This window comes from Drosophila ficusphila, unplaced genomic scaffold, assembly GCF_018152265.1.
Source record: "Drosophila ficusphila isolate 14025-0441.05 unplaced genomic scaffold, ASM1815226v1 contig_286, whole genome shotgun sequence".
NCBI classification, from domain to species: Eukaryota; Metazoa; Arthropoda; class Insecta; order Diptera; family Drosophilidae; genus Drosophila; species Drosophila ficusphila.
In genome coordinates, this window is record NW_025064189.1 from 8,056,479 (window position 1) to 8,071,209 (window position 14,731).

The 14,731-nt window shown below is 45.6% G+C and overlaps 3 protein-coding genes across 7 annotated transcripts; 1 reads left to right on the forward strand and 2 right to left on the reverse strand.

The window, feature by feature from the left end:
• Positions 1–1,059: 1,059 nt before the first annotated feature.
• Positions 1,060–3,159, forward strand: LOC108100550. The gene is made up of 2 exons (XM_017204519.2): positions 1,060–1,666; positions 1,725–3,159. The coding sequence occupies exons 1-2, from the start codon at positions 1,600–1,602 to the stop codon at positions 3,143–3,145; spliced, it is 1,488 nt and encodes a 495-aa protein (XP_017060008.1). The 5' UTR covers positions 1,060–1,599; the 3' UTR covers positions 3,146–3,159.
• Positions 3,154–7,846, reverse strand: LOC108100549 (FACT complex subunit spt16). Of its 2 annotated transcripts, XM_017204517.2 has the most exons (9): positions 7,625–7,846; positions 7,159–7,422; positions 6,795–7,094; positions 5,558–6,735; positions 4,625–5,491; positions 4,303–4,565; positions 4,082–4,235; positions 3,859–3,975; positions 3,154–3,498 (listed from the first exon to the last, which is right to left on the reverse strand). In XM_017204517.2, the coding sequence occupies exons 1-9, from the start codon at positions 7,691–7,693 to the stop codon at positions 3,345–3,347; spliced, it is 3,366 nt and encodes a 1,121-aa protein (XP_017060006.1). In that variant the 5' UTR covers positions 7,694–7,846; the 3' UTR covers positions 3,154–3,344. The 2 variants fall into 2 exon arrangements, with proteins under 2 accessions (XP_017060006.1, XP_017060007.1); XM_017204518.2 differs by lacking the exon at positions 3,859–3,975 and having other exon boundaries at positions 7,625–7,845.
• A 274-nt stretch (positions 7,847–8,120) lies between these two features.
• Positions 8,121–14,692, reverse strand: LOC108100648 (carbohydrate sulfotransferase 11). Of its 4 annotated transcripts, none has more exons than XM_017204655.1 (9): positions 14,657–14,692; positions 12,903–13,309; positions 10,088–10,261; positions 9,659–9,806; positions 9,524–9,590; positions 9,202–9,346; positions 8,976–9,131; positions 8,420–8,757; positions 8,121–8,357 (listed from the first exon to the last, which is right to left on the reverse strand). In XM_017204655.1, exons 2-9 carry the CDS (start codon positions 13,044–13,046, stop codon positions 8,264–8,266), a joined length of 1,266 nt encoding a protein of 421 aa, XP_017060144.1. In that variant the 5' UTR covers positions 13,047–13,309; positions 14,657–14,692; the 3' UTR covers positions 8,121–8,263. The 4 variants fall into 4 exon arrangements, with proteins under 4 accessions (XP_017060144.1, XP_017060143.1, XP_017060145.1 ...); XM_017204654.1 differs by having other exon boundaries at positions 12,903–13,318; positions 14,657–14,690; XM_017204656.2 differs by lacking the exon at positions 14,657–14,692 and having other exon boundaries at positions 10,088–10,246; positions 12,903–14,137.
• Between the last annotated feature and the right edge of the window lie 39 nt (positions 14,693–14,731).

The window sequence follows — 14,731 nt, forward strand, 5'->3', positions numbered from 1 at the left end:
TTTGCGGCATGCCCATTGAACTGTATCAGAATCCATCATTATCAAGTTCACCCTCAAACATTTTACAGTGCGTTTCAAGACTGCAAGATAGAGGATAGGGGTGCGATTGGGTTAAACGGAAGAGGTTTTAAAACTTAGATTATTCTAAATTAACCATAACACTACCATTAACTTTCTGATGCTTTATTTTTAATTCCTTTACGAGCCATTTGCGATAAGACTTAATTGTTTAGCTGACCTCACTCTACAATTTTATTGATAGCCCCGCAATAGGAGGGGCACTTGGCCTTTGTCCTACAGTCACGAAACGCACTGCTGGCCGACTCCAGCTCTTCACCAATCCTCCTCTTGGTTTAATGGACTCGGCTGCCTTCAGCCAAAGGCGATGCAAATGAGATGAAGTGAAATGTTAGAAACAATCAAATCGGCAATGGAATAGGATAGATACTTGCTCAATATACGAAGTTAACGACGGCTCGAATAGGTTTAATTATATTGGTGTTGTGCGCCTCTCCGAATCGATTATTTTTGTAGCTTTGAACTTGTTTGAATTTGAATAATTGTTGCCTCGACTTCGACTTCGACTCCACTCGATTCGATTTGATCCGGACCGATTTATTTTGCCTCGGTTCGACCGTTGATGATTAAGCTTTAAATGTGCTTAGCAAAGTAAGTGTGGAAAAGGAATAAAGTGCATGGAAATTAAACGCCAAACAATGTTTGTTGATTCACCCCCTCAAGGGACCCAACCCCTGACAGTGGTGGGTAATAAATATTTTGGGGGCTTGTACCTGTACACGCTTTTTATCTTTTTCAGGTACCACACACCTTTTCCATTATCAAGTGATAATTTAAATAAAGTCAATTTGGAAGTATATATGTAACTTTGCCAATTTAAGTCTGATTCCAAAGTGGCATATGTACCTCTAAATGTTTGTAATCGCATCCTTGAATAAACTGCATTCAATATTTTTCATTTTTCGGTGGTCGATATTTCGACCCCTGTTCATGTCAGAATTTTCCGACTTTTTGATACTTTGCCGCAGGAGACCTAATTGTTGAAGTCCACAGTCCATAACTTTGACAATTTTTTTCCGATTTTAAAGTGGCATGTATTTAAATATTTGTAATTGCATTCTTAAAGAACTGGCATCCAAAATTGTTAATTTTCCAACGGTCAAAAATTTGAGCCATGCTCATGTCAGATTTTTCTAAGCTTTCCGATCATTTTATACAATATTTATTTAATAAAGGTACATTTTAGATTAAGCCCCACGTGGCTTATGAAATATTGTACCTACTCCTCTGCCTTTTTCGAAGAGACAATTTGTCACCGGGCATCGATCAAACACAGGACATCCGAGTGGCCTGGCAACGGGAGCCATTTAAGTCCGGATGGCAGGCCATAACCGCAAGGGAGCGGAGTGGAGCCGCTAATGTCTGGAGTGCACATCCAAGTTCATTAGACTTGGATGGGTGCGGAAAAGCTGTTCGACACGAAATGGAAAGTTTTGGCAACATTTCCCGCTGGTGAGTCGTCGTAAATCGCAGCGCGAAAAGCTGAGTGTCTAAAAATATCCCGGCACTCGAGGGCAATCGATGTGCCCGCAGCTGGCAGAGATGGGCGAGCGCGAGCCGGAGTCGGACGAGGACTGCGAGGTCTATTGTAAGTCGTTCTCTGTAATTCGGCAGCAGCATGTCCCTTCTCATGGATTATTCCGCAGTCCTGAAGCCGGTCAACGAGTACAACATTGTGGACAGGATCAAGGAGGCCAACAAGGAGCTCTTTGCCCCGGACGAAGACGGTTCGAATGGCAACGGCAAGGTGACCAAGGTGAAGTTCGCTCTGAATCTGGAGGACTACGAGCCCACGGCGCAGCAGAAGGATCTGAGTCCCAGTCCGCCGGACGAGCTGCTGCAGCAGTTGACGCAGCTCAAGCTGAAGCCCATTGCGGAGGAGGAGCCAGCAGCTCCTGAGTTGTCCAAGGTGACAGAGGAGGAACCTACTGCGGAGGAGGAACCAGAAGCAGAGGAGGTGGAGGAGGAGGAGGAGATCTGCGAGGAAATCCTGGACTTGGGGGAGGTTCCTCAAGAGCTGCAGCCGCAGGTCCAAGAAACCATTCCCATTGAAGAGGAGGACGACTTCTCCGGCGTGGATGAGGCAGACCTCGATGATGATACTCCAGCGAATGATGCCTCGAAAGCTGCTCTTCAACTGAGGCAGAGCACCTTTGACCAGGACGATTCCGACCAGAAGAGCCTTACCAACCTGCTGACCGAATCCGACTGCGAGGAGGAGGAACGCACTCTGAATGAGGCCCGCCAGAAGTTGAGGGACGCCTACAAGAATCTGTACAAAACCCTGGATCCCAAGCAGCAGGCCACCATCGATCGGCTGACGGGGGCCGAGAATGCAGAACCCTTGCCGCCTCCCGTGGTTCCTGAACCTCCAGCCGACGAAGAGGACGACCTGTCCATCATTGTGGCCAGCTACATTCCGGATGACTTTGAGCTCAACGAGCAGAGCATTTACTACAAGAAGGAGGAGCCCGAGGAGGCCAAGGAATCCTGCTCCACCTGCCCCAAGGCCACTTCCAAGACCTTCTTTACCTCGCGCAGCTTCAGTTTCCGTCGCCGGGCCAAACCCACACCCACTCCTTCTTCCGCCTCCGCTTCGACGACTTCTCCCTCCATCCGGATGAACTACAAGATCTGCTGCGAGCACCGGCACTCGATTCAGGGCAAGTTGCCCAGGTACACGGGCTACATGTCCGAGTACGGACTGACCGCCCAGCAGCTGCAGCGCAGGGAACAGCAGCTGCGGCGCAAGCAGCGCTACTCCATGGAGCAGACCATCAACCGCAACGAGCAGGAGCTGAAGAAGATGCAGGACAACGAGCGGGCCTTCACCACCTGGCTGAAGAACAAGATGCGCTATCCGATCAACAAGACGAAGAACATGTTCGATGCCCACAAAAGGCGGGGCAGCGTGGCCGCCGCCGGAAGTCCACACCAGCATCTCCAGGCTCACCCCCATCTCCACCAGGAGCAGGAGCAGCGCGGAGGTCGTCGGAGGCGTCGTCGCGACAGCGGGGAGGTCGAGGTGCACGCCTATCGACACCTTCTCGGCAGCTGGAACAAGTAGCCGTAGTGTAGATCTTACATTAGTTTATTTCATAAATGTATCGTATTATATTTAATTTGTAATACAACTTTTGAAGCGTGAAAAAATGAGTGGGTAGGATCGGGATCAGAGTGGGAGGATCTTTTAACAGATAGACAATGATAACAGTTGTTAAAACATATTACGCTGGGAGTGTCTCGAAAGGAATCGGAACAGCTCCCTAGTGACGCGACTTCTTCGACTTGTTGTGGCCATTGTCGCGACTGTCGTCCCGCGAGCGCTTGCGATCCTTGCTGCTGCTCTTGTGTCCGGACGACGAGGAGGAATGATGCTTGTCCCGGCTGTGGTACTTATCCTTGGACGATTTCGATGGGCTACAAAAAGATACAAGATTTTTGGAAAGTGTAAGAAAAATATTCCAGACAATCGATCAGACATTGGTTAACAAAATTTTGAGCAAGCGAAAGTGTGATGTTTGTTTCTGATTAAATAAATTTCGCTTTAATTTATAAAGTTCTCCCTAAAGATAAGTCCCAAATATTATGCAAACCAAAACCAGAACCAAATATTTAATTAAAAAAAAATGAATATGAATGAAGTAAACACAAATCGACTAGGTTTCTTTTTGTGAAATTATTAAAAAAAAAATATTTTTGAGTGTGAAATGTGTGTGAAATGCACTTGCGTTAGGCCATATGTTTGGGTATTAAGTGTTCGGGGTTTCGATAACAAACCTAGATGAGCTGCCATGTTTGGAGCTGGAGGATTTAATATGCGAAGAGGAAGAGGAGGAGTTCGACTTATGCTTTTTACTGTGCGACGACGATCGAGCCTCTTCACGGTCGCGGCGACTGTTTTGGGTGTAAAATGCGGTAGAACGATTGATATAGATAAAACAAAGGATAGATCTCGGGTAAAGTAACACTTCTGGAGTGGAGGGACAGAGCATGCTCATACCTGTGCTTCGAACTCTTGTTGTGCTTCTTGGAGTCGAACTTTCCGTTGCGTGGCTTGTCATCGGTGGCGTAATCATGGTTGCGATCCTCCTCGGCAGCCTCCCGCTCCAGATCGGACCAATCCTTGCCAGACTCCTCATCCGAGCCGAGGTCCTCTACAAAAAACAAAGAAAATCAAAATTTAGAAAGGAATTAAATTGCTAGATTTTTGTAAGGTTATACCATCGCTTTCTTCGCTGTCTTCTGAGGCCTCCGAGTACTCGGAGTCTTCGTCCGACTCTTCATCCGTTTCGGCATCTGTGGGATTATATGCCTCATCCTCCTCGGACTCGGCGGTTTCGTTCTCGCCCTCGCTGCCCGATTCGGGGTCCAAGAAAGTCCAGCCGCCTTGGTCAAAGAAACCCTCGGGGTCGTCTGTGATGGTCTTCATGATCTTTTGCCAGTTGAGTGATTGAACACCCTCAGAATAGCGAATGTCGCAGGAGCTAAAAAAATAATAATAAATGAACATTGGAATTCTCTTTCATTAAACCATCAAACGTACTTGAGCCACTCTTTGACGTGATCCAGCATGTTCATGGGGATAGCATTGACCATGGCCACCTTCTTGTTGTACTCCTTGAACACAAAGATCATGTCGAAGTTTCGCAGATGGAACTGAACGCGCTCAAAGTGCACCAGCTCCACGTCGTCCAGCGTGATAACGAATGGCGGCCATTCAGTAAGGTTGACCAGCGAGCCCGAGGTGGGTTGCAGAGTAACCGTGCTGCGGAAAGGTGCTCCAGGGAATCCCAACTCGCGGAACGGAGTGTCGAACTCCACCACGGACTTGGTCATTGTTTCCACCTTCTCGCAGAAGCTCTTGAAGGCCGTCTTGAGCTTGTGTCGCAGCTCCCGCTCCGCCTGCTCGGCTGCCAAATCATCGCGGTCGTGCATGTGCTGGTGTTTGCCAAGATCCGTGGTAATTTCTCCCACTTCCGTGTAGAACTGCACGTCTACGTGCTTCTTTTTGCCGAACATAATGGCGTACTTCAAATGAAAATGCAGAAGGATAATCATCTCGCCGTCGCAGGGCTGGAAAAACGCGCTCTTGATGTTGTTGTACAGGATGTCCACCTTGTCTCCGCGCACAGAGATGTACCGGAATCCGTTGGTGTGCGCCTCCAAACTGCCCGTCATGCGCTTGGTCACGATGTTGGGTCGAATATACAGATCCTTTAACTTGGGATTACCCTTGTTTTGGGACAGTATAAGCGTGTCCTGCTTCACGAGATCCTCCTTCTCGCGTTCCTCTGCCTCGCGGGTTTTGAAGCGCTTCTGCACCTCCTTGATTAACCGAAAAGCGTTGTTCAGATTCGCAGATGGAGCACCCACTTCACCGTGTTCTTTTACGTTGGAACTGCGATAGGTTCTGCAGGGGAAATGTTAATACATAAGTTAGTTTGCTCAGTATATGTATTTAACGAGTATCACTCACACTTCCTTGACGAACGTTGCCTCTGGCTGAGGATAAAGTCCGCCTTCGTTGCGACCCATCGTGGCGCCCGGATGGAAAAAGTTGATACGCAAGTACGTGTACTCGCCTTCCACCGACTGCGAGATGTTCTTGATGGTCGAGATGTGGAACGGCACCTGGATGCCGAACACGGGCATGATGACGGTCTCGTACTTCTTGTCCACGTACAGCTTCAGCTCCTTGACCTCTGTCTCGCGCGGCATTTGGCTGATGGACTTGTAGGAGACGGTGTTCTTGCGCACCTTTTCCACCTCCTTGGAGTTGCCCTGCTTGGCCAGCCGGTCTTTGGCGCGCTCGTTCAGCTGCTGGGCCAGCTCACGCTGGTGCTCCTTGCGTTTCTCCTCCGTGTTAATCTCGTTTCGCAGCTTCGATTCCAGCACGGCATTACGCTTGCTTCGTCCCAGGATTTCAGTGCCCTGATCCTCCTTCGCGGCCTTCTTGTCGTCGACGTCCTCCTCGTCGCTGTCGTCCTTGATGAAAATGCCCACGTTCTTGATTTTCTTCTTGGACGGGGTCATCACACTGGCAGGGGATTGTTCGCCAACAAGGACAGTGTCGCCGATGAACAGGGCGTAGTTCTTGCCCTCCTTGTCGGTGGCATCGGGATTGGTAAGATTTGAAAAGCCCACGTGCAGATTGAAGACCATGTTCTTTTTGAGCAGCGCCTGGCACTTGGGTCCGATTACGATCGAGTTTTCCCGGAACTCCAGCCCCATAGCGAAACCAAAGCTCTTCGGCAGATTGTCCACCAGGCTGGGCTTCTCCTTCTTGACGTATTCCAGCGTCTTCTCGTATACGTCGCACAGTTTGGTGCCCGGCACCAGCAGCTTGAGTATTTCCTCCTGCACACCTACCAGAAATGTGTAGTTCTCCTGCATGGCCTCGGTGGGATTAACAAGGAAGGTGCGCGATATATTTGAGCAGTAGGATTTGTAGCGGGCGCCCAGGGAGCACACAATCACTCCGAAATGCAGCGGATTCTTGTCCGCCACGGCGGAGAACTTTAGGCTGTAGGCACCGCCCGATTGAATGATGGGTGGATAGGCCATGTCCAGTAATCTGGGATCCAGGCCACTGGTGTATTTTTTTTCGCCAATGGCCGCCTCGCAGCCATCTGATAGTTTGTTGTGCTTGACTTTCTGTGTGAGTGAAAATGTTTAGGCCAGGGAAACCTTTCAACTTTATAACTAGAACTTACCCTATCCGAATCGATAATGTCCATGATCTCATCTTTCAAATACTTGTTGAAAATGTCCATGGACACTAGCGATGCCTTCCGTATATTGTTGATCTCCGATTCATCTTTGGGACACATAATGTATGCGATTATGGTGCTGATGTCTACATGTTCGAATTCGCAGGACGTCAAAGACTTTTTCCAGGACTCGCTAAATTCCCCGGGGAACGCATCCTTGGTAAATACGCCTAGTCGCTTGCCCTTTTTAGAGTTTTGCAGCGCCTTAATGAGTTTCTCGAAGTTGCCCTTGTCTTTATCCGTCTTTTGGGACACAGGAAGTAAAGGATTAGAAGAGTTTCGGTCCTAAGAAGGTTCTGGAACTTACACGATCCCTTACTAACAGCTTAATTTCCGGCACACCCTCCTCTGTAATGTTCTGGGTTTGCTTAAGGAACTCTATTTTCTTTTTGCTGGTGAGGAAGTATACAGAATCGGAGGCAAAAACTGAAATAGTGTCCGTCAGTTCGTAGCCCAAAAGCCATAGCTGCAGGGCCATGGATTTCGAGTACAGGACATCCTCTTCGACACCCACGACGCTCATGATGCAGTCCAGATTGCTGAGGGCGTCATCGTGTCCGATGCTTGGAGCCTGTGGAAGACAAACAAAGGAGATCACTATGGAGTTCAGCCATTATACCAGCCCAAAGAAAGTTGTAGTTTAAGTATATACGAGTCCAATTTCACCACGTTACCCAATTGCTTTATTACGGACTTTTTTTTAGTCTCCACATGTTTTTAGGGGCTCTTGAAGGCAGAGTATTTGGAGATTGGCGACCGGCAGACAGACTTACCCTCCATTCCGTGTAAAGGCGCTTTAGGCGTCGCACAAACGCTTCCTTATCAAGCACAAAACTCGACATTTTGCCGTCGAGTCAGTGACAGTAATTCCAAATGATGCTTTGATGATACTGCGTTCAAAATCCGTGTATTTGCATTTGCGAATTCCGGCGGACGAAAAAATTGCGCGGCGCGACGAGAAAAAGAAGAAGAACCAGCGTCAGTAGGGCTGCAAAAACATCGTGACAGCGAAGAAGAAGAAGAACAAAGAAGAAGAAACCGTTACTGGTTGTGACACCTCCTAACAACAAATGCACCATTCCTATTTAGCGAATACACCCTCCCAAACTAGCAATCCACCACAGCTGTTGGACACCACGGTTTCCCACCAGTCAGTGTTAGGAAATGTTAATAAATTTGAATATTTTAGATGACGGAAAAACTAATTTTTCTTGGCCAATATATGTTCTTAACAGTTTATCCAAATATTCAAAAGAAAATAAAGGCAACTTTTCGTTTAAATATAGTTAAGTTTATTATTGTTTTCCTTCAGTATTATCAACATTTGCAATTACGTACTGTGACGGCTAATATGTGAGTTCGTTGAACTTGATTCATTGGTTTTTAGCAAAGTCTAAGTGTTCGGAGCTAGGTTAATTCTTTGTGCCCGCCGGACTTTCAGCCTCATCCGGCCGGGCCACCTGCAGATACTCCTGGATGTCGTAGTCAAACAGCTCAAAGTCGTATCTATGTGGGAATAATATTTAATATTTTAAATTTTATATGAAGATTTTTAACGGCCGACTTACTTGTAATACTCGTAGAGCTCGAGCATTTCCTGGCGCGTCAGCTGCGCGTAGAATTGCTGTTGGAGCTCGTGCGTCTTGCGGCCCTTGCCCATGTTGCGCCACACGGGCGCTATCACCCGCTTAAGGCCAGTCTTTTCGATTAGATATAATTGATCCTCCGCCAGCGACTCGAACTTCAGTATCATGTCGAACCGGATGAGGCAGGGTGTGCAGAAGGAAGTGGCCGCCACGAAGTGCATGTCGATGAAGCTGCCGCGCTTCACCTGGTCGAGCAGCCAGTGCACAAACTCCGGGAACGAGGGGAACTTTGTGTTGGCCGCACGCCCAGCCAACGAGGGCTGAAATGAAAATAAATAATTACAACTTTAGTTAGCAAAAAATACTAGCATTTATTATTCAAAGTCCTCAAATTATTTAGATTAAGAAGACTCAATCTCAAATTCCTATGAGTATCGTGAAGTTAAACGTTCACATGGCGTATACTTAATATTCATAGACAGATGCATAAAAGGTAATAAATCAAGTATACGCCTTGTGTAACTTCTTAAATACTCACCTTCTTGCGATAATTGCGCACAATGCTGCGTCCCAATTTATCGTGGAAGGAATAGGGCAAAGCGAACACCATTTTGTCCCGATAGGCACTCAACAGCCGCTCGAAGGGATCGCGTGCGATGATAAAGGTCAGCGAGTAGTTCTGTGCCTCACGCAGCTGTCGCCCAAAATAGAACAAAGTGAATTGAAATTGGATAGCCCAATGTAAGCAATCCTTCGACACCCACCTCATCGAGTGTCACCCGGGGATAGCGCTCCCTGGCCAGATTGAGGAGAATCTTTTTCGTCTTACGCAAATAACTGGGCGAGTAGCCGGCCAGGACATTGAAGTTGAACATCCAGGACGAGGAGGCTGCCTTAAAGACATTGCACCTGCCCAGGACATGAGGTTTATAAATATATTGCCATAAGAATTATAAAAACATTTGCAATTTCAATTAAAAATCAACAAATAAGTGGATAAACAGTCAAACAAATTGATTTCCCATAAACTCAGACCTCAACTTGAGAAAATAAAGTCATTTAAAAGTGAATAAAGCTCACACCCACCAGATAATGTGATACTTTTTGTTGACCAAAAATTCCCACGTGTTTGGGGTGTGCCACGAGTCGTGACCTGTAAGTAAGATTTGCGATATAGAGCGCGTGCTGGGTGTCACATTCGATCGCACGAGGAGGACCCACCTAGGACGTCCAGGCCGTAGGCGGAGCACTTGTCCTTCAGCCGCTCCCTGCGCTGGTCCATCCGCTGCTCCACCTGGAGCATTTCCTGCGGCGTGAGCGTCTGCACGGCATACTCGGGGATGAGGGGCAGGAGTGTCTGGTTGCTGTCCTGCCGAGGGACAAACATACGGAAAGTTGAGCCATCGTGCAAAGCCGGAACGCCGCTCGATGCGAAATGGGAGTAGAGAAATGGGAGTGGGGTGCCCAGATGCCTGCCAATGCGACTCGCTAATGCGCAATCAATTTGGCTATCTGAATTTTATTTAGCCGCTCTGTTTACATCATTAATTATACGTATACGAGCCTGTGAGCTGAAGTGTTTGTTGTGTGTGTGTGTGTTGCTGGTGTTTGTGGTGAGTGTGTAAGTATTTGTGCGGGTTACATATTTACTTTATCAACATAGCGCCACTTGTTCTTGGTCTTGCCCGTTGCCACGACGGTTAGGTCCTTGTTTTTGTTTTTGTTGAGCAGCAGCACTGGATACCGGACCACCGGATACGGAGACTGGTCATGTTGCTGCGTCTGCTGCTGCTGCTGCGACTCCTGCTGCTGCACATTAAAGGCCTAGAAAATCAGTTGCATTTGCGTTTGTGGGTAAGGATTTGCTGGTCTGGGTGGTACGTATATTGCTATGTGGGTTAACAGGCTGAGATGATGTGACGTATGCGCAATGTACAAGCTTGGAATGTCTGTCCAAGGTCCAAGGTCCAAGGTCGCCGCCCCCACGCCTTCCGGCTGAATCTGAATCTGAATCGGTTCTCTCAATCCCAATTAAAAGCCCCAGACGCCGGTGTCAACTGTCGGCTGGAAAATGGCCACATTTATCAAGTGGCTGCGGCGACTCTGCGGATAAGTTGGCGTCATCGTGGCAGGCACTTTGCATTCGACTCGCGCACGCCTCGCTTTTCACTTTGCAGCAGTACCCTATTCTACTATACTACTATACCACTATATGGTTTGCATACCCTTAGAGGGGCGGGAACTTCCACTTGGGGAGTGGGGCGGACACAATTCAGGGGTACAGAAATGCCCGGTTCAGATAAGATTGATTAATGGCCGGGCAGAGGGGCTGAATAAAGAATGCGATACTTCAGTAAATGTTTGGTCACATTTGATGACTTGTCTAAATATTTTTATGCTTTTAGCTAAATTGTTTTCTTCCACAATATTTCACTTGGCAAGTTACTTTAAACTTTAAGGAACATTTAACATTATAAAAGCTGGAAATGTGTACAGACTATATGGTTAATTTATAAGACACTTTTTAGCAAGGGAATATAAGCTTCTGAGCTTCACATTTCCGCATGACATATCCATCCACAGTGGCGCTATTGGTTTGGAATTTCGAAATGAATGATAAAAGGGCTATGGCTCTATGGGTAAACATGGGTGTTTGTAATTCGCACTGCTTAATTATGCGTGTGTGCCAGCCGAAACAAACGAAAAACACCAGCTGTTTAACTGGAACACAACACGGCGTATGCGTGTTCTAATGTGCTTATATTTTTTCGGTGGTTGAATTAGCATGTGTCATTTGGGTAATGTAATGCAAATTACCAGTGGGCAAGCGCATATTGATTGAGGTGCCAGCCCCACGTGAATCGATATTCCTCAGCCCCCGTTGATGACTTTTTCATGATGCCACACGCAATTAAGTGTAATTTGTGCGAAAGTTTTCCTTTTTCGCAAGCCATTTGCCCAAGGCCGATGGACGGGAGTCCAAGAGTCTCTGGCGACCACGCAACTACGCTTTGCAACTAGTCAGCACTTGGAAAAATAAGTTCCCTTAAAGCCAGATGTTTAAATCATTGGTCACCATGTCGCATGCTATCGAGATATATTGAAAAATGGATCTTACTGGAAACTATAAACTATAAACATCTATACAAAAAATATATTATAGTTTTTTAAGACCTCAAACACAAACGTTCAAAGGTTAATCAGAATCAAATTGGTCGGATTATGAGGTTTCGAAGTTTAGTTTTCGGTCACCTTTGCTCCACTGAAAAATTGTAATGTACAAAGTTTTCTAATTATAGTGTTTGCAAAAAATCTATCTACAACTTATATAACAGCCTTGACTATTTTTGTCTTGTGTAATCTGCTTTGGCCATGTCAAAGGGTTGTCCGGGCCAAAAGGGGCGTGGCCGAGGGCGGTCGGACAGCTTATGTGATTATAAGCCAAGAACGCTTTCCGTACGTCCGCGTCCGTCTGTTTGTCGGTGTGTCAGTGTGCGATTGATGTGACGCTGGAATATTCCGTCTTAATGTGGCATTTGCTCATTTTTAAGCACAAATAGGCGATAAAGCCAGCAAAGCCCCCGGCTAATTTCGAATTAATTTGCACCCAATCAAGCGTACACGTAATACCTAAAAAGCCAGTTCAAGCATTGCAGTCCAGTTGCCCGGTGAGAATTAAGGCGATAAACGTGCAATTCCCAAGTGCGAAAGGCGAAACAAAGAGATATGCTAAAATCACTAAACAACTTGGATAAATAAACAACAGCGGGATGCCTCCGATCGCGGCTATTTATCGTGTATTTATAGCGATCGTTGCTAATTTGCGTGTAAGTTTATTCTCGGCTCTTTCCAAATGCCCTTCACACAATTTGTTTATACGTAGAATAAGATGATTGTTCGGATTGCCAGCTGATAGGTTCGCCGATTCGATTTGCATTTTATGGTAATTACTATTAATTGCTTTCTTTTTGTTTGGTTTTTTGTTCGTTTTTGATTCGGTTTGGTTTGCTTTGTTGTTTGACTGCCTCCTCCGATGGCCTGAAAGTGAGTCAGGCAATCGATGGCCTGCAATTTGTTTGTTGTCAGGCGATGAGGGGTGGGCGGGGCAGGCGGTCGGGCGGCAACTACAAGCGAGTATATCTACGGCCAATAAGTGCACTGAGAAATAATAGGTGTTGTTGTATTTGTATTAAATGTTCAACGATTTTATAAAGTTACTACTATAACAACTTGATGTGATAAATATCTTAAAATATTATTTCTTATTTATAAGCATAGGATATAAACTTGTATATATTTCCTATTTTTTCTCAGTACCCTCGTACAAGCGATTTGTTCAGCAGATGTTTGCCGGGCACTCAAAGGGCTACGGTGGGGACTACAATATAGTACGTACTACCAGCACGGGGGCATGCTACCTGGTCGAGCACCTCCCACTGCCACTCCCAGTGGCACCTGCACTCACCTCGAATCCTCGGATCTTCTGCAGCTGCTCGTTCCACACCAGGTAGACCAGCGAGAGGGGCAGGAGCAGCAGGGACACGGCCGTGAAGATGAGCAAATAGCGCCGGATGGCGCGACAGTTTGCCAGGCTCTTGCTCAATTTCATTTAAACCCGGCTCTAGCTGCATAGGAACTGATGCTGATTCTCCTCTCGGTCCTCGCTTCCGATTTGTATTGGTTTGATTCGGTTGGAGATTCTGATTTGGTTTTGGATGTGGATTGATTTCGGATAGACGCGCGTGTCGGTTATTGATAATCGTGGGACATTTCCCGCTGCTACGCGGTCACAAAGTTTGCCTGCAGTTGGCGACAGATTTTGTAAGTTCTCATCGTTGACGACGTCGTGCTGGCTAAATTTAGTTTGCTGTGCTAAATGTTCTTAACCGAAAAAAAATGAATAGAAAACAACAAAAAAAAGAAGAGCGGAAACCAAAAATATATTGAGTGAGCTGGGCGGATGGCAGTTTTTGGTTTATTGTCGTGTGGCTTTCGACCAAAATTGTGTCACTGCAGTCAGCACAATATTTCGGGCCAAACAATTGATTCGCTTCCGCTTTTGTTCGGCTTTTTGTTTGTTGGGGGTGTGCCTTTGTGGCTTCTACATTTTTGGCTGCAAGTCAGGAGGCACAAAAAAAAAAACAACGGAAGTCGTTTATTGATTTTCTGCTCACTTGAAACTCCATTCTTGGCAGTGCAACTTGAGGTATTGTGATGTTTGTGTGAAAACACCCCCTACATAAATTACTTGGCTCTTCGTTTTGTCTGCTCGTAAGCTCTTTGCACTTCATTTTCAATGTTCTCTTTCGTCTTTGTATTCACATTGTTATTATTATTATTTCTACTATTATACGGCTTACTACATGCATTTATGAAAAGCATTTTTCATTATTTCACTAATTAATTTGATTTGCATCTTTTTGTGTATATAGTTATAGCATTGAATGTGTCCATATGTAGATGTTTCTTTAAATGTTGACTTTCTTTTTGTTATTTAAATACATATTATCTTTTTAGTCACCTAAAATTCTATATGCAGCCCGAATAGAAAATTAAAACACCCCCTACATTGCTCTTTTTTGTTTATGTTTTTAACGTATCTTTATTTTCACTTATTGCAAGCTTTTCGCATTGCTTTGGTTATTTTTAAGATTTATATGTATTGCTTTTCTTAAAAACTGTTAAAAATGAAGCACATAGTAAAAAAGTTATTAAGAACTGTTTACTTTTACACAGACAATTTAATCTCAATATGTTTTAAGTTCAAAGGGTCTCTTTTGAAATGGTTTTTGTTTAAAGTTTTTAGTATTTTAATCCCTCAATTTTATAATTTGCACTTTTGCAATCACTTTAGCATTGTTTCGATTCGTGTATTTAATTGTTATATAGGCACTGAAGCACACCAAACTTGGCAAACAAATGCTATATGCGGGGCGTAAGAGGCGTATACGTAACGTGCTGTCAATTGCTTTGCTTTATGTGCCCGCTCTCTTTTCCCTTCGTTTCTCCACTTGGTCTCTCTCTTTTCACAACAATAAACAACAATATACTCGGCAAAGATGGCCCTCCATTAATGGAGGGCACTTTTTAGTTGTTGTTATTCAATTGTTTGCCAATTAAGAAAAAGCGCACAATCAATATAAATTCGCCAGGCGGGCTTTGATAACATTATTTTTATTTTTTTTCTTTGAAGAAAGAGAGGTGGCAACAAACACTAACCGTTAGCGTCATCACCGCACAACGCACATTTCACGAATGAAATCAAAATCAAATGCGAAATGAGCACAGGCGACG

Excerpts from the sequence above, each read along its gene's own strand:
- LOC108100550 (XM_017204519.2), top strand. The coding sequence starts at position 1,600 with ATGTGCCCGCAGCTGGCAGAGATGGGCGAGCGCGAGCCGGAGTCGGAC. Across the intron at positions 1,667-1,724 it reads CGAGGACTGCGAGGTCTATT|TCCTGAAGCCGGTCAACGAG; the intron begins GTAAGTCGTTCT and ends ATTATTCCGCAG.
- LOC108100549 (XM_017204517.2), bottom strand. The coding sequence starts at position 7,693 with ATGTCGAGTTTTGTGCTTGATAAGGAAGCGTTTGTGCGACGCCTAAAG. Across the intron at positions 7,095-7,158 it reads AGCTGTTAGTAAGGGATCGT|ACGGATAAAGACAAGGGCAA; the intron begins GTAAGTTCCAGA and ends GTGTCCCAAAAG. Across the intron at positions 5,492-5,557 it reads GCAACGTTCGTCAAGGAAGT|AACCTATCGCAGTTCCAACG; the intron begins GTGAGTGATACT and ends TTTCCCCTGCAG.
- LOC108100648 (XM_017204655.1), bottom strand. The coding sequence starts at position 13,046 with ATGAAATTGAGCAAGAGCCTGGCAAACTGTCGCGCCATCCGGCGCTAT. Across the intron at positions 9,347-9,523 it reads AAAAAGTATCACATTATCTG|GTGCAATGTCTTTAAGGCAG; the intron begins GTGGGTGTGAGC and ends TGTCCTGGGCAG. Across the intron at positions 8,358-8,419 it reads GAGCTCTACGAGTATTACAA|ATACGACTTTGAGCTGTTTG; the intron begins GTAAGTCGGCCG and ends ATTCCCACATAG.